The 23,612-nt window shown below is 42.1% G+C and overlaps 1 protein-coding gene across 3 annotated transcripts; it reads right to left on the bottom strand.

Moving 5' to 3' along the window:
* Positions 1-7,976: 7,976 nt before the first annotated feature.
* ift43 (intraflagellar transport 43 homolog (Chlamydomonas)) lies at positions 7,977-22,599 on the bottom strand. Of its 3 annotated transcripts, none has more exons than XM_085391189.1 (9): positions 22,467-22,599; positions 19,134-19,235; positions 16,429-16,499; positions 14,116-14,151; positions 13,277-13,323; positions 9,595-9,667; positions 8,697-8,772; positions 8,506-8,568; positions 7,977-8,269 (listed from the first exon to the last, which is right to left on the bottom strand). In XM_085391189.1, the coding sequence occupies exons 1-9, from the start codon at positions 22,509-22,511 to the stop codon at positions 8,171-8,173; spliced, it is 612 nt and encodes a 203-aa protein (XP_085247315.1). In that variant the 5' UTR covers positions 22,512-22,599; the 3' UTR covers positions 7,977-8,170. The 3 variants fall into 3 exon arrangements, with proteins under 3 accessions (XP_085247315.1, XP_085247317.1, XP_085247316.1); XM_085391191.1 differs by having other exon boundaries at positions 8,408-8,568; positions 22,467-22,530; XM_085391190.1 differs by lacking the exon at positions 22,467-22,599 and adding an exon at positions 19,677-19,723 and having other exon boundaries at positions 8,408-8,568.
* Between the last annotated feature and the right edge of the window lie 1,013 nt (positions 22,600-23,612).

Here is a 23,612-nt window from a genome sequence, read left to right as displayed (position 1 = left end):
AAATTGATGCACTCTCTTCCTTTTAATTAAATCAAAAACAGTTGGGGGGCCCATGCAGGTGGGAGGACCTGCTCCCATATGCAAGCCATCACAGCGACCGAACTCCAGGACAAATTAGGGTTGCTCCTCTTTACCTGTTTTCACGTGACCAGCAAAAGTATTTCTTACATTATAATCCAACTTAATGAGCTATAATTCTGCATTTTATCAGGAAAACAATTCCATTCTGGATTCCGCTGCAGTCTAACTTTCCTATACTGATTCCAGTGAAAATGGATGTGTTTCTTTTCTTAGAAAATAAATAAATAACAATCCCAGGAATCTTTCTCAGGTAGGTTTTGCCCTAAGGCACAACTCAAGCCAAAGCTTAAGAAATGAGAGCGTAAAATTCCCACACATTAGAAGACAGATAATTGGATTTCCTGTGTCCTGTACGGTGGGCGGTGTGGTTCCTGCAGCTGTGACATTATCAAGGTAACATAACCTGAAGGCTGTGGTGCAGCAGCACCAGGCCCCGCAAGGCCTGTCCTCCAGTTCCACATCACTGCCTGCTTGGCTATTCATCCTGTGGACCCTGCAAATGAAATTACGGGAGGAAGAGCAAAGGACATTCTTTGGGAATTAATCCCATTTATGCCTAAACCCACTTCAGATTTTTATAGTGAGGCCTTCTTTAGATGTAAGGTGCATTTACAATTAGACAAGGCCTTAGGAGGATTGAAAAATACTGTGTGCGTTTGTTTGTTTAGGCAGGTAATTTGTAGATACAGACTGAATACAAGGTGGCTCAGAGAATCATAAATTACACATTAAAACTGGGTGTGTAAGAAAAAAAGAGTTACACATTTTACATATTATAGACTCAGCATCAGGCATCTATGAGTCACTCAGTAAGTGTGTAAGTGCTGCATTAATATAATTATATTTTGGATCATAATAAACAGCAACCAGAGGTATAAATGGAAATTTAAAGATGAATTATAAATGTAAATACTTCTACACAGCAAACGAAGATTTGGCATGCATGTATATAACCTATTATAAAAAATGTAAGATTTCACAAAATAAAAACACACATTATAATCCCCATTTACCACCAACCCAAGTTGTTTTCTGTGTTTACAAAAAAGAAAACTTTGAGATATTTTATAATTTAATACTCTAACTGGATAAGTTTACTGGTAGCTAGTAGTCCGTTTAATAATATAAACGGGGAGGGGGAATTATTCAGAGAAACCTAAATCTGAACTTACAAACCCAATCCTCGTTAACATTAAACTAAAGGTGGGGAAGAAGAAGACACAGGCATAGTGAGGGGAATGTGTGGCGTGTTCTGGAGGTTTAATGACTTAAAAATAATAATAATGGCCTCGGTTTACGTTGAAGGTTTCTGCGCGCCAATCAAGAAAATGTTTCACTGTCAGCTGTGCGACAGGCCGCTTTTTAATTACTTACTTAAATAAAAGCTTTGTTTCCTTCTTACCTCACAGACACAAGCACAAACCGCATTCTTTTCTGGTATATTCTGCTTTCCATCTCTTTCTTAACAACACAACCAGAAGAAGCGCCTGACATCAATTAGTCCTGTCCGTGTGCTCTCGCGACGCACTGCAGATAAACACTGCCCCCTAGTGACAACATGTGAGCACAGCCGCTCAAAACTGAGATTAATGTCAGAGTTTTGGGGGTAGAAACAGGACAACGATCTGCTCGGCAAAGCCTTCCTTTCAATGAAATTATCGGCGAAAAACACTGTATGTAATTAATTCAATAAAATCAAATGACTGACCTACACACTTAAATACACTGGCCTTTTACATGCATTTAGTATATCTAGAAATACAAAGCCGGACACACATGTGCACTCAGAGACACACAAACACTGTATGAGCATTAGTACAAGGGCTGGGCTGATTACATCTCCTTCACTGTCCTCATCAGGACCAGTGCAGATGACAGTCAGAGACGAGAGGCCTCAAACACACACAGCCACACACACATACTGTCAATACAATCTGCCTTATTCACGTCGCACACTCATATACTGTACTCCTAAAGACAAACACAAACAAACATGCAGAAACACACACACACACACAGTGACAGGCTCCTCAGGCTGCCTCAGAGCACCGGCAGGTCCCTGCCATTATCCCGTCCTCTACCCTAAACACGCAGTTTTAATTTCAAAGCTCTGATTAGCTGATGATTGCATGACAGCCGCCGACCAGGTTCCCTTTTCGCCCGGCTCCCAGACTGCAACTCAATCATGCCCAATTAGTGGGTCCCCAAACACTCTCTCTTATTAGAGGACTCATAATCGACTCATTGTGTCCTGATTTGGCAAATAAATCACTCTGGAGGCTGCTGACTACCCCACCACCACTCCTCCCCTTTTTCTCTCTCCCCCACTTCTCCCACTCTGTCTTTCACTGCCCACTCCCCTTCTTTTCCTTGTCCAAGGGTTCAGTGACAATGTTTTCAGGCACGCTTTTCATTGGAGCTAACAGTTTGAACAACGCCGGACTCCTTTTTTTCCCTTTTTTTTTTTTATTCCCCCTGAAGAATGAAGAATAATTTAGCAGCTAAGGCAAGGCAGGCAGCATGCGGGTGTCCTTGTCCTACAAGGTTAAGAATCCATTCCATCTGAGCAAGAAAGGAGTGAATTAAAATAAATGATGGCCAGATATTTACTGCGAGTTTGCAGATGAAGCCAAGATCCTCTGTTGGACCAGCAGGGCCTGGGTTGCCAGTGGCTCAGTGTAGCTCGTGCGACCTCTCTACACTCTCCCTGCTTAACTGGGGAATAACGCTCAATGTCACATTATTCCTAGCCTGCAACTGATATAATTATATATAGGAATATAAATAAATATGCCTATGAAAGTGTATGCTTGGGACATTGGGGCAATTTAGACAGAGGGGCATATATATGAAACTACTGGGTTGTGAAAAATAATTATAATCTAATTGAATGTGGAGAAAACGGAGCTTTGGAGACATGGACAAGGAGATTCTAGGGAGACCGGATAGGAAGTATAGAGATACTAATGTCCTTCAGCCTGGAGAACCAACCATCACAGTATTCCTTGGCTGAATTCTTTGCTCCATGCAGTTCCACGCGATAGAAATCCAACAGGGGAGCTTTACAGACTCAGCGGGTGGACCTGTTGGAGCCCAGAGGCTTGCAGAGCACTGGGAGGCCTGTGATGCTGCGTGTAAGCAGGAAACTGCATGACTGTGATGTAGTGGACTTATAGTCAGCATCTGAGAGAAGCTTTAGCAATGTCCCACTGTGACACGAACCCCCTTGTTCTGCTGCTCTCCTTTAACGAAATCAAACCAAGTCTTTTCACCTACATAGTCTCACCCGCCTCCATTCCACCAAGGGATATTTATTCTATGTGTGTGTGTGTGTTGAGTGGTCATTAGTCTCTGTTTACAGGAGAGAAATCCTGGCCAGCTGGCATGTGACGCGTGATGTGCCGCATTGTGGTCTACCACTGTGAGACCCCCGTGGCAGAGTCGTGGAGGCTCGGCAACCCCCTTCCCCAGGCGGGCCGCGGAGACCGCAGCGAGCCCTCGGCAGATGGAGCCTCCAGCGTTTCTCGTCTCTCATCCACAAGCAGCGAAGAGGTGGAGCAAACGCTGGAGGTGGGACTGGGCCTGGCCCCCATCCCAGATGCCAGGAGAAGGCCGAGACTCTGACGAAGCCCTGCTGGGAGGGTGCTGGGCCGGAACAGGTGCAGCCTCAGCCCCCTCTATCCCCCCTCTGTCAGCACCTCAGTGGTGGAGCCCACACTCGTTTCCTGTCCTCACTCCTTCTCATTCACACACTCGAAAGGTGTTGTAGGACTACATCCAGCCCCTCCCTCCACCCTGCAACAAATCCAGACACCGAAAAAAAAAAATCATAACCAGACAGTTCAGCAATAAGACGACTTAAAATCTTGTCACCTTCTGTCTTCTCTTTCAGAGGAACTAAATTACAAAGTACCAAGTTCACAGGATAGCTGACCCTCAGGGGGCAGACTGCAGAGTCGTGTTGACTCAGGAGTTTTTCCTCTCCTGGCTATGATCAACTCTTCAGCTGACCTCGCCGTTGCCAGGGGGCCAACGCAACCGCTTTCCCATCAGCCACTGCTTTATCCCCAGCAGCTACAAGACAAAGAGGTTCTGCTTTGTACCTTCTGTAGCCGGCATCCTGCATGATAGGAAGAGTTTATGACTGGGGAGGCTGGGAAAGGGAGGGCGGATGGGGAGGCCCAACAGCCCACCTTGACCTGTCCCTGCTCAAAGAACCTCGGTGAACTTACTCCCATCGCCCCTAGCCCCCCTTCCCCACATCCACAATGACCTGGCCACTCCAACCATCCCTGAGTTATTATCATAATTCCCCGGAAAGGCACTGTAAGGCATCTGTGTTTTACAGAATGTTTTGTGTTTTATTGCCTTTAAGTCACTCGTAGGCCAGCAGAGAGGGCCCACAATGATAAGAAAACCAGTCATGTGAAAAATGAAGGACCTTGCCTACAGGTCTGAGAGGTGAGGAAGGGAAATAATAAAATACATGACAAATGTGGAGCCTGACTGTATTTCATGTTCAAACCCTTGTCCTGTCCTGCCTTTTCCAACCCGCAGCGGTTCCAAAACATATGAGGGGTAATAAGAAGGAAATAATAATAATAATAATAATAATAAATGAATTCAGCCGATCTCTTTGTAACGAAGAGAACAGAAGCTCAGTTTCGTTGTTTTTTCTTGGTTTAAAAAAAAAAAGAAAAAGAAAAAAGAAAAGAGACCATCCTAGCCTTCTCACTCCCCCTCCCAGGTCTTTTGACAACACCATGGCAGCAAGATACCCAGGGGCATTCCAAGCTGCCACCATCCCAGCCATTTCATGTCCGAGCCCACCTGGGGTAAACAAAAGAAAAGAAAAGAAAAGAAATTGGTACTTCGAACGATAGAACATTAAGTAAAAAAAGTTCAGCCGTCAAACTTTAGGTCTTAAAAAATACCACTCTCATTGTCTCTTCTGTGAAGTAATTCCCCCTCCCCTCCTTTCCCCCCAAACACACACACACGAACCCCCCCCCCCCCCCCCCCGCGCGGGCTTTTAAAGGTGCAGTATAACTAATGAAAAATAAAACATCTGTTTAATCTGGCCATTTCAAAGGCAAATCCCCCTTTTGATCAAAAAATGATATTGATCTGACTGCCTTAGTGGTGTGTTGAGGATCTCTCCTTTAAACTTGAAATATCATGGAGTCTTTGTTGCGAATCAATACCGAGGTTGCTTTTTGAGGTTTGATTCAAAGGGCACGAGCTCCATTTGAATATGCTTGCATTTGCATGTATTATTTCTGGCTTCAGAATTCAAATTGACCTTGCATATATTTTTTTTCTTTGTTATAAATTAATGAGTAAAACATGGCTTAAAAGCGGGGCATATCTTTCTGTTCTTGCTTTTTTTTCCTTTTAAACTGATAATCGTCCTCTTGTGGCTGGTTCGCGGCACCTGACTGATGCAGAGCTGGGCAGGTCACTGATAGGGAACCTGTTACAGGCACGCGGCCCCTGGTGGAATGAACCGGACCTAATATTGCTCTGAGCTTTAGCGTGTCTGTCCTCACCCCTCACTCTGTGTCTGAGGGGCCCCGGCATCGGGCTGAAGCTATCTCTACATCTCCCCATTTTCTTTAATTACACCTCAGCATATTGGATTTGAACCATATGGAAGGGAGATATTGAGAACAGATAAGATGTATAAACTCCTGTCAGCACCTTAGCATATTAGGTAGAGCTGGAAGGATATTATCTCTAGTCTATCCTTCCAATTAGTGCCCAATATCAAAATACATCAAGACAAGCCAGTCAACAGGGGCGGAGGGAAAAAACATTACATAAATGGACCTTTCTACTTTTTCTTCTTCTTTTAAAATACTGTTAAGCTTTTATTACTTCCTCTCATGTGTTTTCTTTGCCACAAAATGAAAAGTCGGTTCCAATGAGGGACCCAATAAAGACAAAGATAAATAGCCTACTTAAACCCAAAATAATTCACTGTGCTCAGCTGGGCCATGCTTGCCTTAAGGTTTCACAAACATTGCTGCTTTATAAATAAAGTTTAAAGTGAGAAAACTTCTTTTTTTACCCCATAAATTCTGGAAACCCTTTCCTCCAAAGTGTTTCCCATCAAATCAAAAATCATTACTGAGGCATTTCCAGTGAAATATCGGATTACGGAAGCACACGTCGGAGCAGTGTGGATGTTTTTTTGCAGCGGTAATGGCTCCATTATTTTAATAGAAAAATGTCAAGGGAAAAATAAATTGCACCCTAAACCCATGTGAGGCCTGTATCATCTGATCTGATATACACATAATCAACATGGCCTCAGACTCGGCTCACCTCCCGGCGACACCGTTTTCATCCAAAAGCCGCCACAAAGCTCTTAAAGAACACAATTGTCTTCCTCGCTGGAAATGATGCGTGCATTGCGCTTGTTTTGATGTGATTGAATCCACTGCACCCAGACAGTGAGAGGTCATCCTTAGCCTCGCTGCAGCATCAGGATATATACAGTATACACAGAGAGAGACATGGGGAGAATAAAGTAAGAGAGCAGCAGGATGAGGCAGTAGAGAGAGGTCACTTTGAGAAGCTGGATGCAAGCACATGCCAAACAGCAACTCTCTCTCTCCCTCTAATCCCCTCTCTGATCCACCGACGCCTGGGCCAATCATTTGAGGACGACCGCAACCCGTGATCACTGGGCCCTAATCTGAGTCCTCAGCCCGTCCGCGGTCCACCTCAGACAGCACCGGCTGGCTGCCAGCAGAGGAGTGGCAGGCTTAGCCTTCTCCAGAGAGACAGCTAGAGGTTGTCTCTACATGGATGGGCACTTCGCAGCTCGGCAGGGGCGGGAGGAAGGGGCAACGTAGCAGCTGCTCAGGGCATATGGGCAGAATTCATTAAGTCTGGCTAAATAAGCCAATTGTGGAGGCGGTAAAAAAGTGTGCATTTGTATATCTGATAGACAAAAAAGAGAGAGAGAGAAAGCACTCACAGAATTTGAGGGCCCCACTTAAAAATTCTGCCACACACAAATATTCTGAGCACAAATATCCCGCGTGATAGCCTCGTCCTGAGGTATTACTCCTGATGAAGTTGATTCAAGGCCCACCAAACGAAAAAGAATCTGGATCTATTTGTGATGGGCAGTGATTGAGCTGTTGGATGCGTAGATTGTGTGCCCTTGAGGACTTTTCTGTGCATCTCCAAATGTCACGAGACCGCTCTCTGCCTCAGAAATAAACCTAATCACAATCTGTAAATGTTACAGCCGTTTCCCTAATAGACCCGGCCTGACTTTGGAGGTCTGCATTTATATTCGCACACATGAACCAAAGGCAAAACTGAATGCTGATACACATGATCGCCACATGTTGAAGCCACACGTTACGCCAACTGTGATCCCATTAGAACACAATGCCATTTTAAATTCAGACATGGAGACATCTCCTTTCCATTGTCCTGGCCTTCTGGCTTTAAAGAAAACACACCTCACACTAGCAGCTGCCTTGTTCCTATCTCACATCTATTCCTCTTTATCCAGTAAAAAAGTATAATGTATGCTAATCCCCCAGGTGTCAATAGGAACTCTGTTCAATACATTTGAGATAATAGTGAAGAAGGGGTTGCTCCTATCGAAGAGCTGGAAGATAAAGTCAATGGCACAGTCAATAACAATAAGGTTGTAGGCTTTAATGAGGAATGTTAATTTGAACACAATCAAGTGGATTTCAGCTTAGCTGATTATCAACCTTGGACTTGTATGAAGGTGTTGATAATGCTGTTAGTAGAGTGGGGGAATTTTTATCTGTACCTGCTATTTTCACTTTGCCTTTTGGCTGTTTGAGTTAAAACTAACAAACTAAAAAAGTGAGCGAGTGAACTTAAAAAAGCAAAAGACAGGGTAAGGTAACACTGTACTGCTCCATGCACAGACAACTTTATTTATTTATAAAATTTACCAAATGCTGTACACACACTTTATACAAAATAACAGTAATTGAAGTTTGTAAGTTGATAGCCCTTCTCTGTAGTGGGATGTTCACTCCTACTAGAGCAACTTCATGTCTCAGTTCAAGCGTCCTCCTCGAGTTGCAGGCTACACAGCCAGCTCCTCACTCTCTCCTTGATCCCATTCCATCAGCAGCTCCGAGGACACCTCTGTAAACAGATGATCCCATTCCCAGCTCACATCATCCTGCAGAGCAAAAGAGAGACAGAAGAAAAGAAGAATTAGAGAGGCAGAGCGAGACATACCAAGAAAGTGAGTACGGGGAATAGAGAGTGGTGGGGGGGAGCAGAGGGTGTTAATGTACACATCATAAATCTTGATTACCTGAGAGACAGACAGCAACCTCCCCTGGTGCTCAAGAAACAGCTGGACAGGCCTTTCGTTGGGAGCTCACAAGCTATATTTACTAAAAATTCACTCACCTCCCTCACCTCCTGCTCGGGTGCTAAAACCTTGGTGAGTAGCTTCAAGTCGATCTCTCCATCCTGAGGAAACAGTGCAGTAAAATTCACTTAGCTTGCACAAACAGAGGTGATGAGAGTTGCCACCTTGAAGAGAAGGCGCAGGAGAACATTGAAGGTATTTTTAAAAAAATAAGGTGTCCTTGACTCACTAAGGTTTGGAATGCAGAATAATTCTTCAGATCATTGTCCAGATCTCTGTAGGTCATTACTCGGTTCACCTGAACACTAACAGAGTGACAGGAAGTCAGGCTTCTGATGCACTTATACTGTAAACAAACTTGTATTTCGGTGAAAACAGCATGTCACAGAGAAAATCCTGCTTTCAGAATACATGCAAAGCAAGACTGCAAAGTGGCTTAGATGAGCTTGAAGTTTTCACACACTTAAGCTCTAAGATTTCAAGCAAAGGCCAGAGAGAGCAGGAGATGGTTGCCAAGTGTTAAACACTTTAAATTGAAACCCAGCTGCTTATCTGTGGGTTGGAATTAAGTGGGGGGGCTCTCAAAGTGGCCGGGGCCTAGCAGTGCATGCCAGTCCTACTTACTGCACATTACACGCTACATTGCCCTCGCAATGAGTTCAATGTGGATATTATCTCGCACAGAGAGCAAGCCCCAGCCTAATAACCTCCACCGCTGTCATAGCCTTGCAACATATTCGACACATGTCGACGTGTCTCTCACTGCCCTGTAAATCAAAGGGCCCAGTTAGTAAGGACCCTGGCAAGAGAGTTGCATAAATCACACCCAACTGTTATTTCTCCATTTCAGCCTGATATAGCAAAGGCACTCTGCAACAGCATCAATGGAGGACAGTTAACATGAAAGACACTAGAATAGTCTACTGAGCCACTGCTCTGTGCATGGACAGAGGTTTAAGATCATAGAGTTGGGGCTCTGTAAGTCACACTCTGTGTGTGTGTGTGTGTGTGTGTGTGTGTGTGTGTGTGTGTGTGTGTGTGTGTGTGTGTGTGTGTGTGTGTGTGTGTGTGTGTGTCCAAAGTGATTAAGTGGTTTGAAAGTGTTTACAGTTTAAGGAATTAACTACCATGGTGGAGCTGCAATTTGCATGGTGAGATCTTCTTCTTGCACTTCATCCAGATCAGGAATCGTTGGGATGTCTAAATACACACAATAAAAAAAGCAGAGTCCATCTGATACATTTGTAGAAGTGGCACATTTAAGAACATCAAATAATCATCAAACGACCATTTAGTATTCTTACCAATACAAACACATTGTTTAAATTACTGTAAATTCCCTGTGGACGGCTGCTAGAAGGTTACGTGCCTGTAAGCGGCACTTCCTCCCCTCCCTCTTGTGTGCTACATCCACATAAGAGCTGCCCTGTCACAATAGCCATGCGGCCATGAATATTCAGAAGGCAAGGCAGCAGCTCATCCTGCTGTGAGAGGGGTGCTGGTCAGGGGCTCCCCAGAAAGCACCCCCTGCTACCTTAGCATTTGGGCCCTGTCAGTGCCGCCCACCCCCAGGACCTGCGGTGGCCGGTAGGCCGACCTCCATGTCCACTCTGCCACTCCGACTGGAGCGGTATCCAGCCATGTGCACGAGTATTTGCTTGCGGGCCCATCTGTGTGGGGTCGGAAGTCACAGTGCGGCCTGGCAGGGGCTGCGGTGCCAGGAGCCGCCAGCCCGCTGCTCAAACAGTGGGAACCCGCTTTAATTGGCAAAACGCAACAGGACAGAGGATGGCTTCACTCCCAAGAAGGAGAGGGCAAACTTTCACAGCATTTTTCAGATGGACATATCAAGGCAGGGAAATAAGAGAGGGATGGAGAGTAGTCTGGATAGCTGGACATAAGCAGTAAAGAGACAGAAAAGTCTCTCCAACGATTTTATAGTGAGTAAGTTGCCGCTTGTTGACAGAAAAGGTGCCTGTACAGATAACAAACAATATATATTTCAAAAAAAATAAAAAGTACAGTAGAGGCTTTACAGGTGTCCCAGCTTTGGGTGTGATGTGTCTTTCCTGAAAAGTATTTTTCTGGTGTGGCAGCAAAGTGCACATCCTTATTAGCTCTAGAGCAGAGTGTGGACAGTGACAGAGAAAGAAAGTGGGGGAGTGGAAGCGAGGGAAAAGAGACCTGACAGATAGCGAGAGAAAAAGAGAGAGCTGGACTGCATGAAGAGGGTTGTCAGTAATCTCTAACCACAGTACTGCACCCTGAGGGGAAAGTCAATAGAGGAGCTAAATAGAGGTGAGGAGATGGAAGTCTGCATCTGATGTGAGGAAATATCTTGGCATCTATGTCACCATTCCTTCAAAATAGCCCCTAAAAAAAAAGAATTCAAGCAAACATAAATTTAGATGTAAGAAGGAGAAAAATATTTTGATTCTGAACATTCTGAGATGGATAAATCCTAAAAAAAAAAAAAAGAGTAGACCGGTCAAAACCTTACCCCCCAAGTTTTGCTGAAGCCCAAAAGCCTCACACTCTGCCGATAACTTATTTCTTTCTCTTTTTTTAATTAAACCAAATTAAAAATGCCATGCTCGTTTAGCCGCTGACAAGATTCATCTGTGTTTCTGATATCCAAATAAATGCGGGCGCAGGTATTTCATATTCATGAGGCCCCGGTGACACTTTGTCCTCTCATTTACAAAGCACAGCGTTCAGCAGAATCCGTCCCCCCTGGACCCCCAATCAAATTTAATGGTCTTAGTGCAATGACATCAAAAAGCTTTGCCATCCAGCTCTGCAAACAGCTTCCTGTGTTGTCTATCTGTCCACACACACACTCTCTTTCTTTCCATTTCAGCGAGTAACGCACTAATAACACACTCCGTGAGAGTTCGACGTGAAGCACGGAAGCATATTCTGTCTATGTGCAAACTCTATTATTAAGAGAAAAAAAAGCAACAACATTTTTTAAAACGAGCTTCAAATCCAACCTATTACTAGAGGTCAAGTGGCCCATAAAAGCAGCTGCAAACAAGCCAATGTTTTCTTCCAACGCAAAGGGCAACTCCATCAGGACGAGCATATTTCCCTCAGCATGGCACGCATTATCCATGCTGGCTTCCTTCACTCAGCTGGACATGTATCAAGGTGGCTTTTGTCTGGCAGCGAGAGGCCACGCGTATTCTTATTACACGGCCACGTCCGGCTTCCTCGCTGAAGCATGTAAATATCAAAAGGGGATAATTTGCTGTGAATGTAGACATACTCCCGGCAGCACATGCCAGTCAGCGACTCTGGCAAACGGGCCGTGTCCTCGCCTTACTTCGGACCCCTATAATCTACGCAGGGGTCCAGTCGAATGATTACCCAGCCAGAGAATCCATTTGAAAGGCTTACAGGACAGCAACAGTCAACACGTCACAGTTTAAGTGGGAGACGGTGAGACATGAAATAGATGAGTGTCTTTGCGACACTGGTGCTATTTTATGTGACCAGCAGGAGGCTGTGGGGGCAGCTGATAGGGAGAAGGGAGCAGGGGACTGGGGCTAGCCTGGCCTTCTCTCCCTCTGTCTCTCTCTGTGCTTGTAGCCAGTGGACATAAGGGATAAGGGTAGGGGACATAATCAAGATCGGAGGGGCTATCTCACTAACCCTCAGCACTGTAATTTCCAATACCCCTGCCTCCAGCTCTGTATTAAGAGGTCTCCCTTCACAGAGTAATAATCTTTCCAGCGGCATTAACTGCAAGAGAACCAAACCTCTGGACCCTTCAATCAACTGTCCATTTTAGCCAGTGTGCCGACAATATCGAGTACAATCGTGTGTGTACAAACAATATAGAAGTACATTAATTACATGTATATAAAAAACAGTTTCTGAAATTGAAATTCAATAGTTATTATTGCCCTGTAACATCATTTGTATTTTGGAATAGATTTCTACTTTTTAAATTAAGCAAATAAAACACATCAGAAAAATACAACTGAGTGGAATTACCAAGAGTTATTAATAAATAATACAGTTTAAAATCTCTGCATGTCATTGTGACAACATTGGTACTCTTTAAACTCAGCAGATTCATGAACAAAGAATTAAACATGAATTCTCGTCATCTTCTCAAAAGTCACTCTACAGCGTACTAGGTATTTTTTTCATCTTCTTCTTATTAATCGTAGTAGTATTCTTATTTTATTTCCTAATAAAATGACAATATGGCTGTTTTAACAGAAAAGGTTTTCAATTTGTTCATGTGCACGTCTCTCAGCATGCATGCCAACTAATATTAACTTAGCCTATTTAACCCTGTTCCATTACTGCTTTGCACTGCAAAATGTTGCATTTATCTTCAGCAGCACCTTGCTGAAAATTCCTCCCTCAGTCCAAACATTGTTTGTGGTGCACACGAGCCCTCAGGTCACTTAGTCAATGCAGCAGTGTTACCACTGGATCTGTATTCAACAGCACCAGTCTGACACTTTGTGTCCATGTGTGTGCATTTTGTGATTAACTGTGTTGTTCTGGCTGATGGCTGGACAACCTCAACTCTCCATCAAATGAGCATATTCCCTCATCACGTTAATCAAAAGGACCGCGCTCATACTTTCAGTGGTCAAAGTCAGCGTTCTAACACACAAATCCATGCTATATTCAGGGAGAAATATGGTTTGAGCACCAGTGAAAAGCAATGATCTGACCGCCTGCTTATCTGCTCTACTTTCTGAGGATGAATGTGCCGGTGAGGCACTGGAGGGCTCCACTTTGCCCGTAAGGAGGCACAGAGAGTGAGGATTGCAAGGGTGCTCTTACCTCCTTCATCATCTGATCCCTGGGGAGTTTGTGGTCGCAGACGGCGGCTGTAGAAACAGGAAGTATGAGAGCATGAATTATTTAATGCTTTCAAACCCTATCTTAACAGTCATCATAGGGAGTGAGTGAGTTGGCTCCTAGACTTTTCTTTGATGATGGGCCTGTTTTTGTTCTTTCTTATGATAGGTAGGGTGCTTGTTCAGTTTCCTACAGTCTGAGTCAGACTTTAGAATAACAGCCTCTGACAAAGCTGCTATGAGACACACAGTTGTGCTGTCTGGGTTAACACAGCCTGACTGTCCTAGACAAGATCACCTCTAAGAATTAAAAAAAAAAAAACCCAGCTGGAGGCACAGTCTGAATAAGTATTGTTAAGACAAGACAATTGTGACAGAAGCAGAACCTAAGGGATTTTTCGGCAGAGTAACATCATCACTTTCACACAAAGCCTCTGTCTCACTATAGCCATCCAGGCACCAAGCTCCAGCTGCAATGATGAGTCAAACATACAGGACTATGTCCTCTACCTGCCTCTTCTCATGTGGATGCCTATTCTGGTCACACAATTGTGTGAGGGTGGGTGGAAGGGACTAGAATAACAGGGAAACAGCAGTAAAAGTGACGGCAACTCAGTCATGCTGGATTTTAATCATATTAAGTGATTGTTCTTGGAAAGGCGAGGATTAGTTACGACCAAGGACAACTGGGGAAGTAGAGTGCCATTTCCACTTTACTGCGAAAAGAACAAAAATTTAAACTGGCCTATTTTTATACAAAAAGTGCTGACAGTTATGAAAGTCATCTGACAGCTGAAAGAATAAAATATTGTTCCTACTTACTCTTCAAGGTCCTCAGCTGCAGGTCTTCTCGAAGATCTGTACGTCACCAGAGAAAAATAATTTTCACACAAATTTAATAACACACACATATTAAATTGTATTTCTTTCAAACTAACAGTAGGCATATCTTTTTCATCCGTGTTAGTGGAGTAGACAGTAGTTGTCTTCTGTTTTCTCAGCCTATAATACCAGTTTAACAGCCTCAGCAACTATTTACAGACTTCTCTCCATTTATTTTCCCTCAGTATGAAAAGATGCACGCTGGCATACCAAAAATGCAGCATTATTAATATGCAAAGCATATAATCACACAAATGCAGGAATAAAACAAAACATTGTAAGTTATGTGTATTTTTTAAAGCATACCCAAAAATTTTTTTCCAATATCATTTTTAATCTTCCTTCATAGAGCTAAATACATTTGTTGGTTCTCCTGGTTGAGTAGTGACCCCTAGTGGTTTTAAAGGTGATTCAATCAACCTTTTACTTCTTTTTTCTTTTAATTCTTTAGCATGTCCAAAACTCAAGAGCACAAGCAGCTATTATGTGCAGATCGATACAAAGCTCATACTTAAATCCATAAATAAATCCTTTTGTATTTTTATCAAGAACAAGTATTAAGAGGTTCTTATAAAAATAAATCTGTCCCAACATTGGGACAATAACGACAATGGCAACAAATAAGAACATTTATTCATAGCTTGTTTTTCAAAGGTGATATCTTATCACCATGAGGATTTCATTTCCTGTTGATCTGCCTGAGGTTAATTTATTTTTTTGGCAGGAGGGGGTGTTGGTATTAAAGGATGTTTTTCCTGGTTGAAGTTATGGGTCTAAGTTCATAGGATGATGTGGTATGATTTTTTTTAATCACAGATCACAAAACCTGCGAATCCAAAGTGAAGCTTTAACAACGTAATGAAATTGACTGGACTATAAGTTCAGGTAGTTCAGTCAAACTTTCAAGCACACGAAAATAAATCCATATCAAGTCCTATATCTTATATTATATTGTTATGAGTAGCGTTAATAATATTTTTTTCCAGTAAGAAAAATTATCTTAAACACTTCATCTTGCCAGTTCTCTGCTCATTTACTGCTTTGTCCATCTTTTGCACACTACCTGCGGCCAAACCAGCCGATCTGAAGCCAGCAGAGTCCAATCAGGAGAGCGAGAGAGGAGCTGAGGGAGCCTACCTGCCTGCCCTTGGATGGTGTCCTGTCTGTGGGGCGGGGGTGGCGACACTTAAGACACATTACAGGCCCCTTGATTAAGACTCATGTAAGGCAAAGCGATAGACATGGTAAAACTGTCTGGAAAAAGTTGTTAGGGATAAAATATATTGTGACAACCTGGTTTCAAAGGTTCATCAATAAACTGACAGATCATTTAGTGTCAATTAGAAGTGATAGATCGACAAATCCTGGGATTTCTGCGCTGGGATTAGTGGGAGGAGGGCGGTGGTGATTGAGCATGAGGGGTGACATTGAAGGGAAAAGTCCTTGCTGGTTCCAGGGGGAACCATTACTTACTTTGTTTCAGAGAGGATCAATGCACGTGCAAACCCCTTTTACACCTCCTGTATTTCAATCACTTTGAGACCGGGAATCAAGCGGGGGTTACGCAAAAGCGGAGAAGCGACACGCTGACCTTCTGCGAGAAAGGAAAGATCTATTGAGTTTGCCGTTCTCCCTGCTTGCACTAACGGTGCAGCAAACTACGCAAATAAATACAATTGACTCAGCCTGTTCACTTCAATGCATCTCCTGTGCTCCCACTTCCACTGACCGAGCAAAAGAAGCACAATGGCAGTTGGAAGAACAAACTGTTCTACAGTGTATTAAAACATCTCATATTGAGTCAGTGAAGGAGAATATTGCGATTTAGATGTGTTAGTCTGAGACGAAGCCTTTTGGCAAACACCTTCCATCTGTTCAACATATTTCATGAATTCTCCATGTTGTGATCCTTGTGTAAAGAGCAGACTGCAGTGGTAAGGGGTGATTAAGTGGCTTGAACCCCCATGATGAAGTGGCTAGCTGACTAACAGTGCCCTCCTGTGGCTGATGCATTAACCATGTCAATTACCGCCTTGCTCACAGATGAAGACGAATGGAGAGTTGCCTGCTCAGACAGGCTCCCTCTAACCTTGTTGATTCACAGCCCGAGTGCCAAATATGCACTGATAAATAAGCTCATTCAACAGCATGAGAGTTCATTAATAACACATAAAACAAGACCACGGCTTGGAGTCCCAGCTTAGTTTCATTATAGTCGCAAGAGATGGAGGGGGCGAACGTGAAAATACGTACTTGGCAGAACCAGATCCAGAGCTGTCCTCTGCCCAGCCGCCCTGTCGCCGGGCTGGTTTAGGAGGAGGGCCCTGGAAGGAGGAAGAACTTCAATAACAGCTTCACTGAATATCTACTCACCCACACTCACGATAAGTAAATACATATGAAAGCATTCAAACTCCTATGAGGCTTTAGTCTCGGAAAATATAGCACAGAAGCGGCATGTTTTCATTAGATGTTGGGGTAAACTTGATCAGAATCAGTGGCCTCATGTTAAACACACATTTCATAAATAGGTATTCCAAAATTGAAGCATTCATCCACAAATTGTTAAGAAAAAAAAAGAAAAAAGAAACTGTCTTGTTAAGGTATGCTGATCGAACCACCTGTGGAGTAAACAACATTCCTGATCTGCTGAGCAAAGGATCGTCTACTGCAGCGGTCCCCAACCTTTTTTGCGCCACGGACCGGTTTATGTCCAACAATATTTTCATGGACCGGCCATTAAGGTGTCGCGGATAAATACAACAAAATAAATCCAGAACCGGTACCAAAAAAGAAGATTTATACATAACACACGGAAAAAGACCCAGGGAAACTGAGTTAACAATAAAAACAATAAAAAATAAATAAAAAAACGCTAAAAGGCGAAACCATGAATTTCACACCCAAGGCCCGGTACCAAACGACTCACGGACCGATACCGGTTCATGGCCCAGGGTTGGGGACCGCTTGTCTACTGCATGTGCGCTAAATAGTTTAGTTTATTATAGTTTTCAGCAGTAACCATTTGAAGCATTAGAACGTATAGAGCAGAGTGTGGGAATTAAGTCTGACCCTAAAACTGAGCCAGAGGGGAAAAAAATGACCTCCCACTCTGTCTACTTCTTTGATTCTGAAAATAGTAAACGGAGTAAGAATCTTGATCCTGAGACCGGGACCCTGAGGCCAGCGTTTGAATGAATAAATTCCTCAGCGCGCACAAGGGTGGGCACTAGACAAATGAATTAGGGAAAAAGAGGGACAACATTTCTCATTACTAAATTGGGTCTGCAGAGGACAAAGTGTTCGTGAAGAATTTCTTTCATTTATGATGAAAGAGGAAATAATCTTTCATGGCTGGTTCCTTTACTGAAGCCATTTATAAATCTGAATGTCACCATTAAGCAGGGCAGAGGGAGGGGGAGCCCACTCTGCTCCACTGTATATTACCATTAATCGAGAGAGCTGAGGCTGAACGAGCTCCCTCAACTTTGTGCAATTAGTAACTGTCTCTTTAATAGGAACAAAAAAGGGATTACAATTATGGAGGCTTTTTTAGAGCAGCATTTAAACATTTTTTTCACATGATGTGAAATCTCTTTGATGTTTCATATGTGGCATTTCAACAATGGAGAATTTTCATAAGGGATGAGATAATAAGGTCAAGTGCATCCTGTGTGCAATAAATGTATCCTGTGGCAGTTATTTCACTCAACAAAAATGGGGAGGACCAAAATAGTCCTGAGAAACAAAACAAAAACTGCGAGCATCCAATTCCTCATGACCAAATATGAAGCTCACAGCTGTAGTAAAATAGTTATGGCTATTACGCCAATTAGCTTAGGCCTTAAGGTTTCTAATTTGGGATTCTATGACGGTCTCTAGGGCGAGGAACTTGTAGTGACCGAACTCTATGAGCCCATAAAAGCAATGAGTCTTTGTTTAAAAGGATGTCGGGAATGCGACCAATCAGTTGGGTATTTCGGGCAGAAGAGAACGGGTTTGATAAACGAAGACTGCAAAAACGCCACCCAGTCGCACGACACTCTGGAAAAATGTACTGCATGTGCACAGCAGGTCAGAGAGGGCGCGAGAATACCGGTTCATACATTAGGAAAGTTGGCCTAATTTGGGAAGATTAGCCTAAAGCAAGGGCATTGCTGGAATATTTGCTCTGGGAATGCTGGCTGGTTTACAGTTTGCCAATCCAGGAGATGTGACTGATCCTATAAATGCCAACGACAGTGAAGTGATTTGTTGTATTTCAACTGTCACTTATGATCTGATTTCTTATGATTACATGCAACATGATTCAAGGGCAACAAGAAGCAAACTTTACAATGAAAACTGTGCCATGACTTGAAGTGATTTGTGTAAAAAAGGCACTTGTAGAAAGAGAGGATTTATCAGTTGCTGGTGATACTAAATAAGCCAACTGAAGACAACTACAATGTTTTGTGACTCACAAGGTTAAAAGGATTTAGAGTTTATATGAAGTAACACTTCAAACCCTTAATGCAACACATAAGAGCCAACATATACAGGCCAACAAATAAAGAGCAGCTATTCTGAGTGTTTCGGAGCACTTTAAAACCTGCTAAAGTAGAAAAACAGCAACTCAAACATCTCATCACCTGCATTATGCACTCCAATCAAACTTTATACCATGTGTGTCAAGCTGGCTCTTCGAGGTGAGCTGTAATTTGAGTCCTATCAAATCTAATCAGATGAACTGAAGTAAAACACTTCATGATAAAAGAAATGTAAGATAACCGGAAATGGTATAAAGTTGATAAGCTGAGCATTAGGACTAGAAGCCATGCAAAGTCATCGCTTAATTTATGCTACCTACCTCATCATCATCCTGTAATTCATGTATGAGACAAGACCAAAATGCATATTTATGACCTTGTAAATGAATGTTATAACACGCAGAGGTTTATTATCACATGATTGCATACCTCTCCTGCTGAAGCAGAGGTGGAGGACTTCCTTATGTGACGAGTCTCTTCAAACGATGACTGGTGTGCCGCAGGGCGAGCTCTTCGTCCAGACTTGGCAACCTGGGAAATGTGTGTAATTTCAACATGTAAAACCACTGTATGTGACAGACATTAGCACAGTTATTTGGGGTTTATAAAATAATTTGTGGTTTTAATTTGCTTTAACTGTCACATTAAATGTTTTCTGAAAATGGGATGGGAATCAAGAACGGGTTCCAGTTAAAAGGAGGTTCCAAACGGTCTAATTCTCTGGAAACTTCTGCATCCAACCTTATCAATTCCTGGCATGTTTTCTTTTTTCCAACAGCTGCACATTGCTAAACAATGACGTCAAATTCATGGAAGTGGAGCTTTTGCACACCTGAGTCATTTGTTTTCCACTCATGCACACATGTACAGATTTTAAAGATTTGAAATGATGTCAAAAATCTGAAATAGCTGTTTGCTTTTTTTTCTCCACAATAACTTCAGAATATTTTACGAAGCCATGAAAACTTTTACCTCCATACTATGAAAACGTCCGGTGGGTCAGTGGTGTAGTGTTTTCAACATTCCCCTAACATCCTGGGAAAACCCATATGGAAAAGAAATAGTAAAAACTTACATGATTTACTCATGAAAGTGGCCACTTTCTCATTACTTTCATATATTGTTTTAGTAAGTATCCAAAACATACAAGTTTCATTATATAATTCTTCAAGGGATCTTATATCTGTTTTCACTCTTGTATGCTTTTCATACAAGTTTCACACAAGACAGATACAAACTTTATAAGATCTATATATATCTTTTCCATATGGGAAAACACAACCCAGCCTCAGACAGTCATAAGATAAGGATAAATTGGAGGGTTGTGTCAGAAAGGACCGTTTTTGTAAACTCTGTGCCATATCCCATATGTGGATCCATTTGCTGTAGTACCTACTGGGAATAACCGAGCAGCTAGAAGTACTACACCACTGTGAACATTTTACAGGTCCTAGGAGCAAGAAAGCAGCAGAAGGTCAAAATTTGGTGCTTTTTGATTTGGTTTATTCAGCCCTCATCACTTCTTAAGTACAAGAGATGCACAAGAAATTGTCTGGAATAAAAGAAAATAAAGGTACAGTGAGTAATTTTTTGAGGTTACAGAAAAAAGACAATGTAGTACTATAAATATACACTGAATAGTGTTTATCTGTGTCTTCCAACAAATTGATGTGTTTTCATAAACTAAAATAATTAGGTTTTTGGAAGTTCCCACATTGCCCCGCCATCTTGAATAAAGTGGCCGAGACGGACATCGTACTTCTGCCTAATTGCTTTTTATGTATGTTGCAGAAGACTGGCCAAAATGAAAACACCATATAAGACACTTTTAATTTAAAGATCAAAAATAGATGTTTCAAATTATATGTGGCCATTTAACACTTTCACATGTAGATTTTTCATATCTTTCTCATTATGTCCTTCCCTGCCATCAGTGCAGTCTCTTCTCCCTTATTTCCCCTTCTTCCTCCTCACCTCAATCCTGATCCTCTAACACATGAAAACATGCTAATTTATTCCTAATATTGTCGCAATTACTTACTATCAGAAGATTAGACATGGGACCCTCCCATCTCCAGACAAGTGACAGTAGAAAACTGTTTTCTATTGTCATTGCTCCAGACAGCTGACAACAAGCCGGCTAAACAACAACAACAGCTGGATATAAGCTAACATTATGCCAGCTAATGTTAGGCTCAAGTGTCCTTAAACAAATCACACCTTCCTTCTTGACAGCAGATTATGTACCAATTTGCAATCTACTAATATCTCATGGTGAGATTTTAAAACACTGTACCTTTAAGCAGTTTTAAAAACAGCGCCCACTCCAAATATTACAATCTGAAACCAAAATGTTATTTTGGTTCAGCATGACATTTTCTACAACTTTGAGGATCAATATCTTTCCACAGATCATTGTTCAAATAGCAAAACTGTATCAAAGTAATGTCTATGATGTAAAGTAACAGAAACAAAGATACATTTTTACCTACATTCTGATACCAGGCTCATCTTCTAGCCATGATTCTTTCGGTTTCAACATAATCACTTCTTACCACTCCCATTTAATCTGTTCAAGGAATTAAAACCATGACAATACTGAGTGAAAGACAACTATGAATGGGTGTGGTTTGCATAGCCGCAAAACAAAAACAAGATTTTGGTTTTAGATTGTGAAACTTGGAGTGGGTACAAGTGATGTGGCTGCAGTTTTTAAAACTGTTTTTCAGCCATGAAAATCGTAAGTGCCTAGCTTCAGTATATGTAACAGAGTATGATGGCACAAACTGCCAGAAAAAAAATTAGGAAATAAAAAAGCGTCAAATCTCAACCCACCCCTTTTTTACTTCAAGGACCTGTAACTTGGAAAACATTTATAGCATATAGGCAGAATTTTGTATGGCTTCAATATATAAGCTAAATATAATATAAACTAAAGTTATTAAAACAAAACATCTGATTCTGAGGGGTTCAGGTGGGAGGCACCCATTTTCCATGGAGTGACCCGTGAAGCTTACATGTTGGAGGAATAAAAAAAGTAGATTCACAAAGAATATCACCTATATGATTAATTTAAAAAAATTGGATTTACTATCAATAAAAACGTATCAATATTTACATTAGTCCAAAGACACATAGTATAATTCAAATGAAACATTGTCTTTTTGTCAACTAAAAGTGGTTGGTCTTATTTCAGATTTGAAGTCATGTTTTCTGTGTAGTTTATAGAAATGTGAACGTGTGTGAACCACAAGCACCAACAAAAAGAGATGAGTGTATCCCCGAAACATTATCAGGACAGCAGGCATTCTTGCCTTTTATGGAGAAAACCGGTAGCAGTGGGAACACAGTATGCATGCTCCCTGTACGTTTTCTGAGGGAGTAATGCCAGACACAGAACCAGGTCAGAGTTTACACGGAGCTACCAAAACACTGAGCTATGCTTGTGGGGGAAATTTCAGCTAGCATCATCTGTGGCTAACCCCGAAGTTAAAGTTAGCTGAATACGCAGACAAACCTTCCCGCTGCCAGTGCTCAAAAACAGTGAATGATGATGATTCTGAGCAGGTAACTGACAGGTTAAACTGGCATATCATTTACTGACTGGCTATTACTGATGCTCGCATTAGCGAAACAGAAAGCTAATTAGCTAACTAGCATCGCTGCACCGTCATACAGTGCCCACAACTCAGCTCAGAATGAATGCTACTTTCCTCCCATTACCTTGCTATGTGCATTTTAATGATATAAGACCCTACTTACATTTCTTGCCGTTCCACCATCTTCTTGTTGGAAATTATCGTCCATTTTTTTCCTCCTACCAGCTAGTTCACCTTCTTCCTGGATACCACCAGGCGTCACACAGCAACGCTCTCCATGGTAACGCAAATCAGGAGGAAAGTGCCTTTGGACCGCCCCAAATATCGTTAGTAAGTAAACAAACAAACAAACAAACAAACAAACAAACAAATAGATGCGTGTATTGATATTGATAGGGAATCTGCTATAATGCCCCTACTGCTCGTTTGTATGTGAGAACGTATATAAAGTAATGATAACAATGTTTCCTTGTACTACTGGAGCTCCCCAGACATTACTGTTGAATAAATAAGACGCCTACTCCGAATATATGCCCCATTTTTCTCTCTGATTTAATGGTGAGTCAACAGATAATTATGGTGTGTCCAAAAAATAAAAAATAATTTTAAAAAAAATCCTTGGATAATTACGTCCGGAAATACAAACAAACAAGCAAATATATATATATTTAAAACTCATAATATGAATTCATTTTTAAGAGTAAAAATTACATCACTAAAGAAAAACAGGAGGTATTGTTGTCGCTTTTTATTTTTATATTTATTTTGTTTGTTTCTTTGTTTTGTTGTTGTTGTTTTCTAAATGGATAAAGTGATACTCTTGTCCTCAGTGCAAAATATCTCATTTGAGGACGCAGGCAAAAAATAAAGATGAAATCAAATTGTACCTTCAATTCCCCGCGTGGTCCGCGAGATGTCGCTGTCTCCTTTCATTATGATACTGGGGAGGCGCTGAACGGTAGCAGCCTGCAGAGGACCGCAGCTCCCTTGCGCACCCTCAGTTCTGCATGTTAACTCTGAACTTTACTTCATTGGCACTTTATTTTGCCCACGATTAAAAATATTAAGCACGTAAACCTCCTCAGGTTTAGATTTTTGAACTGCTGTGAGCGCGCGTGGGGCACACAACAGAACGTGACTTAATTTCAGCCACATCCATAAAATGCTGCTATTCACTTGACAAATGAATGCAACCCTTCTCTCTTGCGAAATCTCATTGCCCAATATTACGCTGCGTATGATTCAAACACTGTTTGGCAGCATGAAATTCAAAGTCTTATTTATCTTACTACGGAGTGGGACTGAGCAC

This window comes from Rhamphochromis longiceps, linkage group LG19, assembly GCF_057381845.1.
Source record: "Rhamphochromis longiceps isolate RC_006_pf linkage group LG19, R_longiceps_female_GT1.1, whole genome shotgun sequence".
Taxonomy (NCBI): Eukaryota; Metazoa; Chordata; class Actinopteri; order Cichliformes; family Cichlidae; genus Rhamphochromis; species Rhamphochromis longiceps.
The sequence above is the reverse complement of the archived record's forward strand: the minus strand, read 5'-3'. Positions and strand labels throughout refer to the sequence as shown.

Coding starts and splice junctions, on each gene's coding strand:
- ift43 (XM_085391191.1), bottom strand. CDS start 22,511: ATGGACGATAATTTCCAACAAGAAGATGGTGGAACGGCAAGAAAT. Junction 19,236..22,466: donor ATGGTGGAACGGCAAGAAAT/GTAAGTAGGGTC, acceptor CACATTTCCCAG/GTTGCCAAGTCTGGACGAAG. Junction 13,324..14,115: donor GCAGCTGAGGACCTTGAAGA/GTAAGTAGGAAC, acceptor CTGTTTCTACAG/CCGCCGTCTGCGACCACAAA.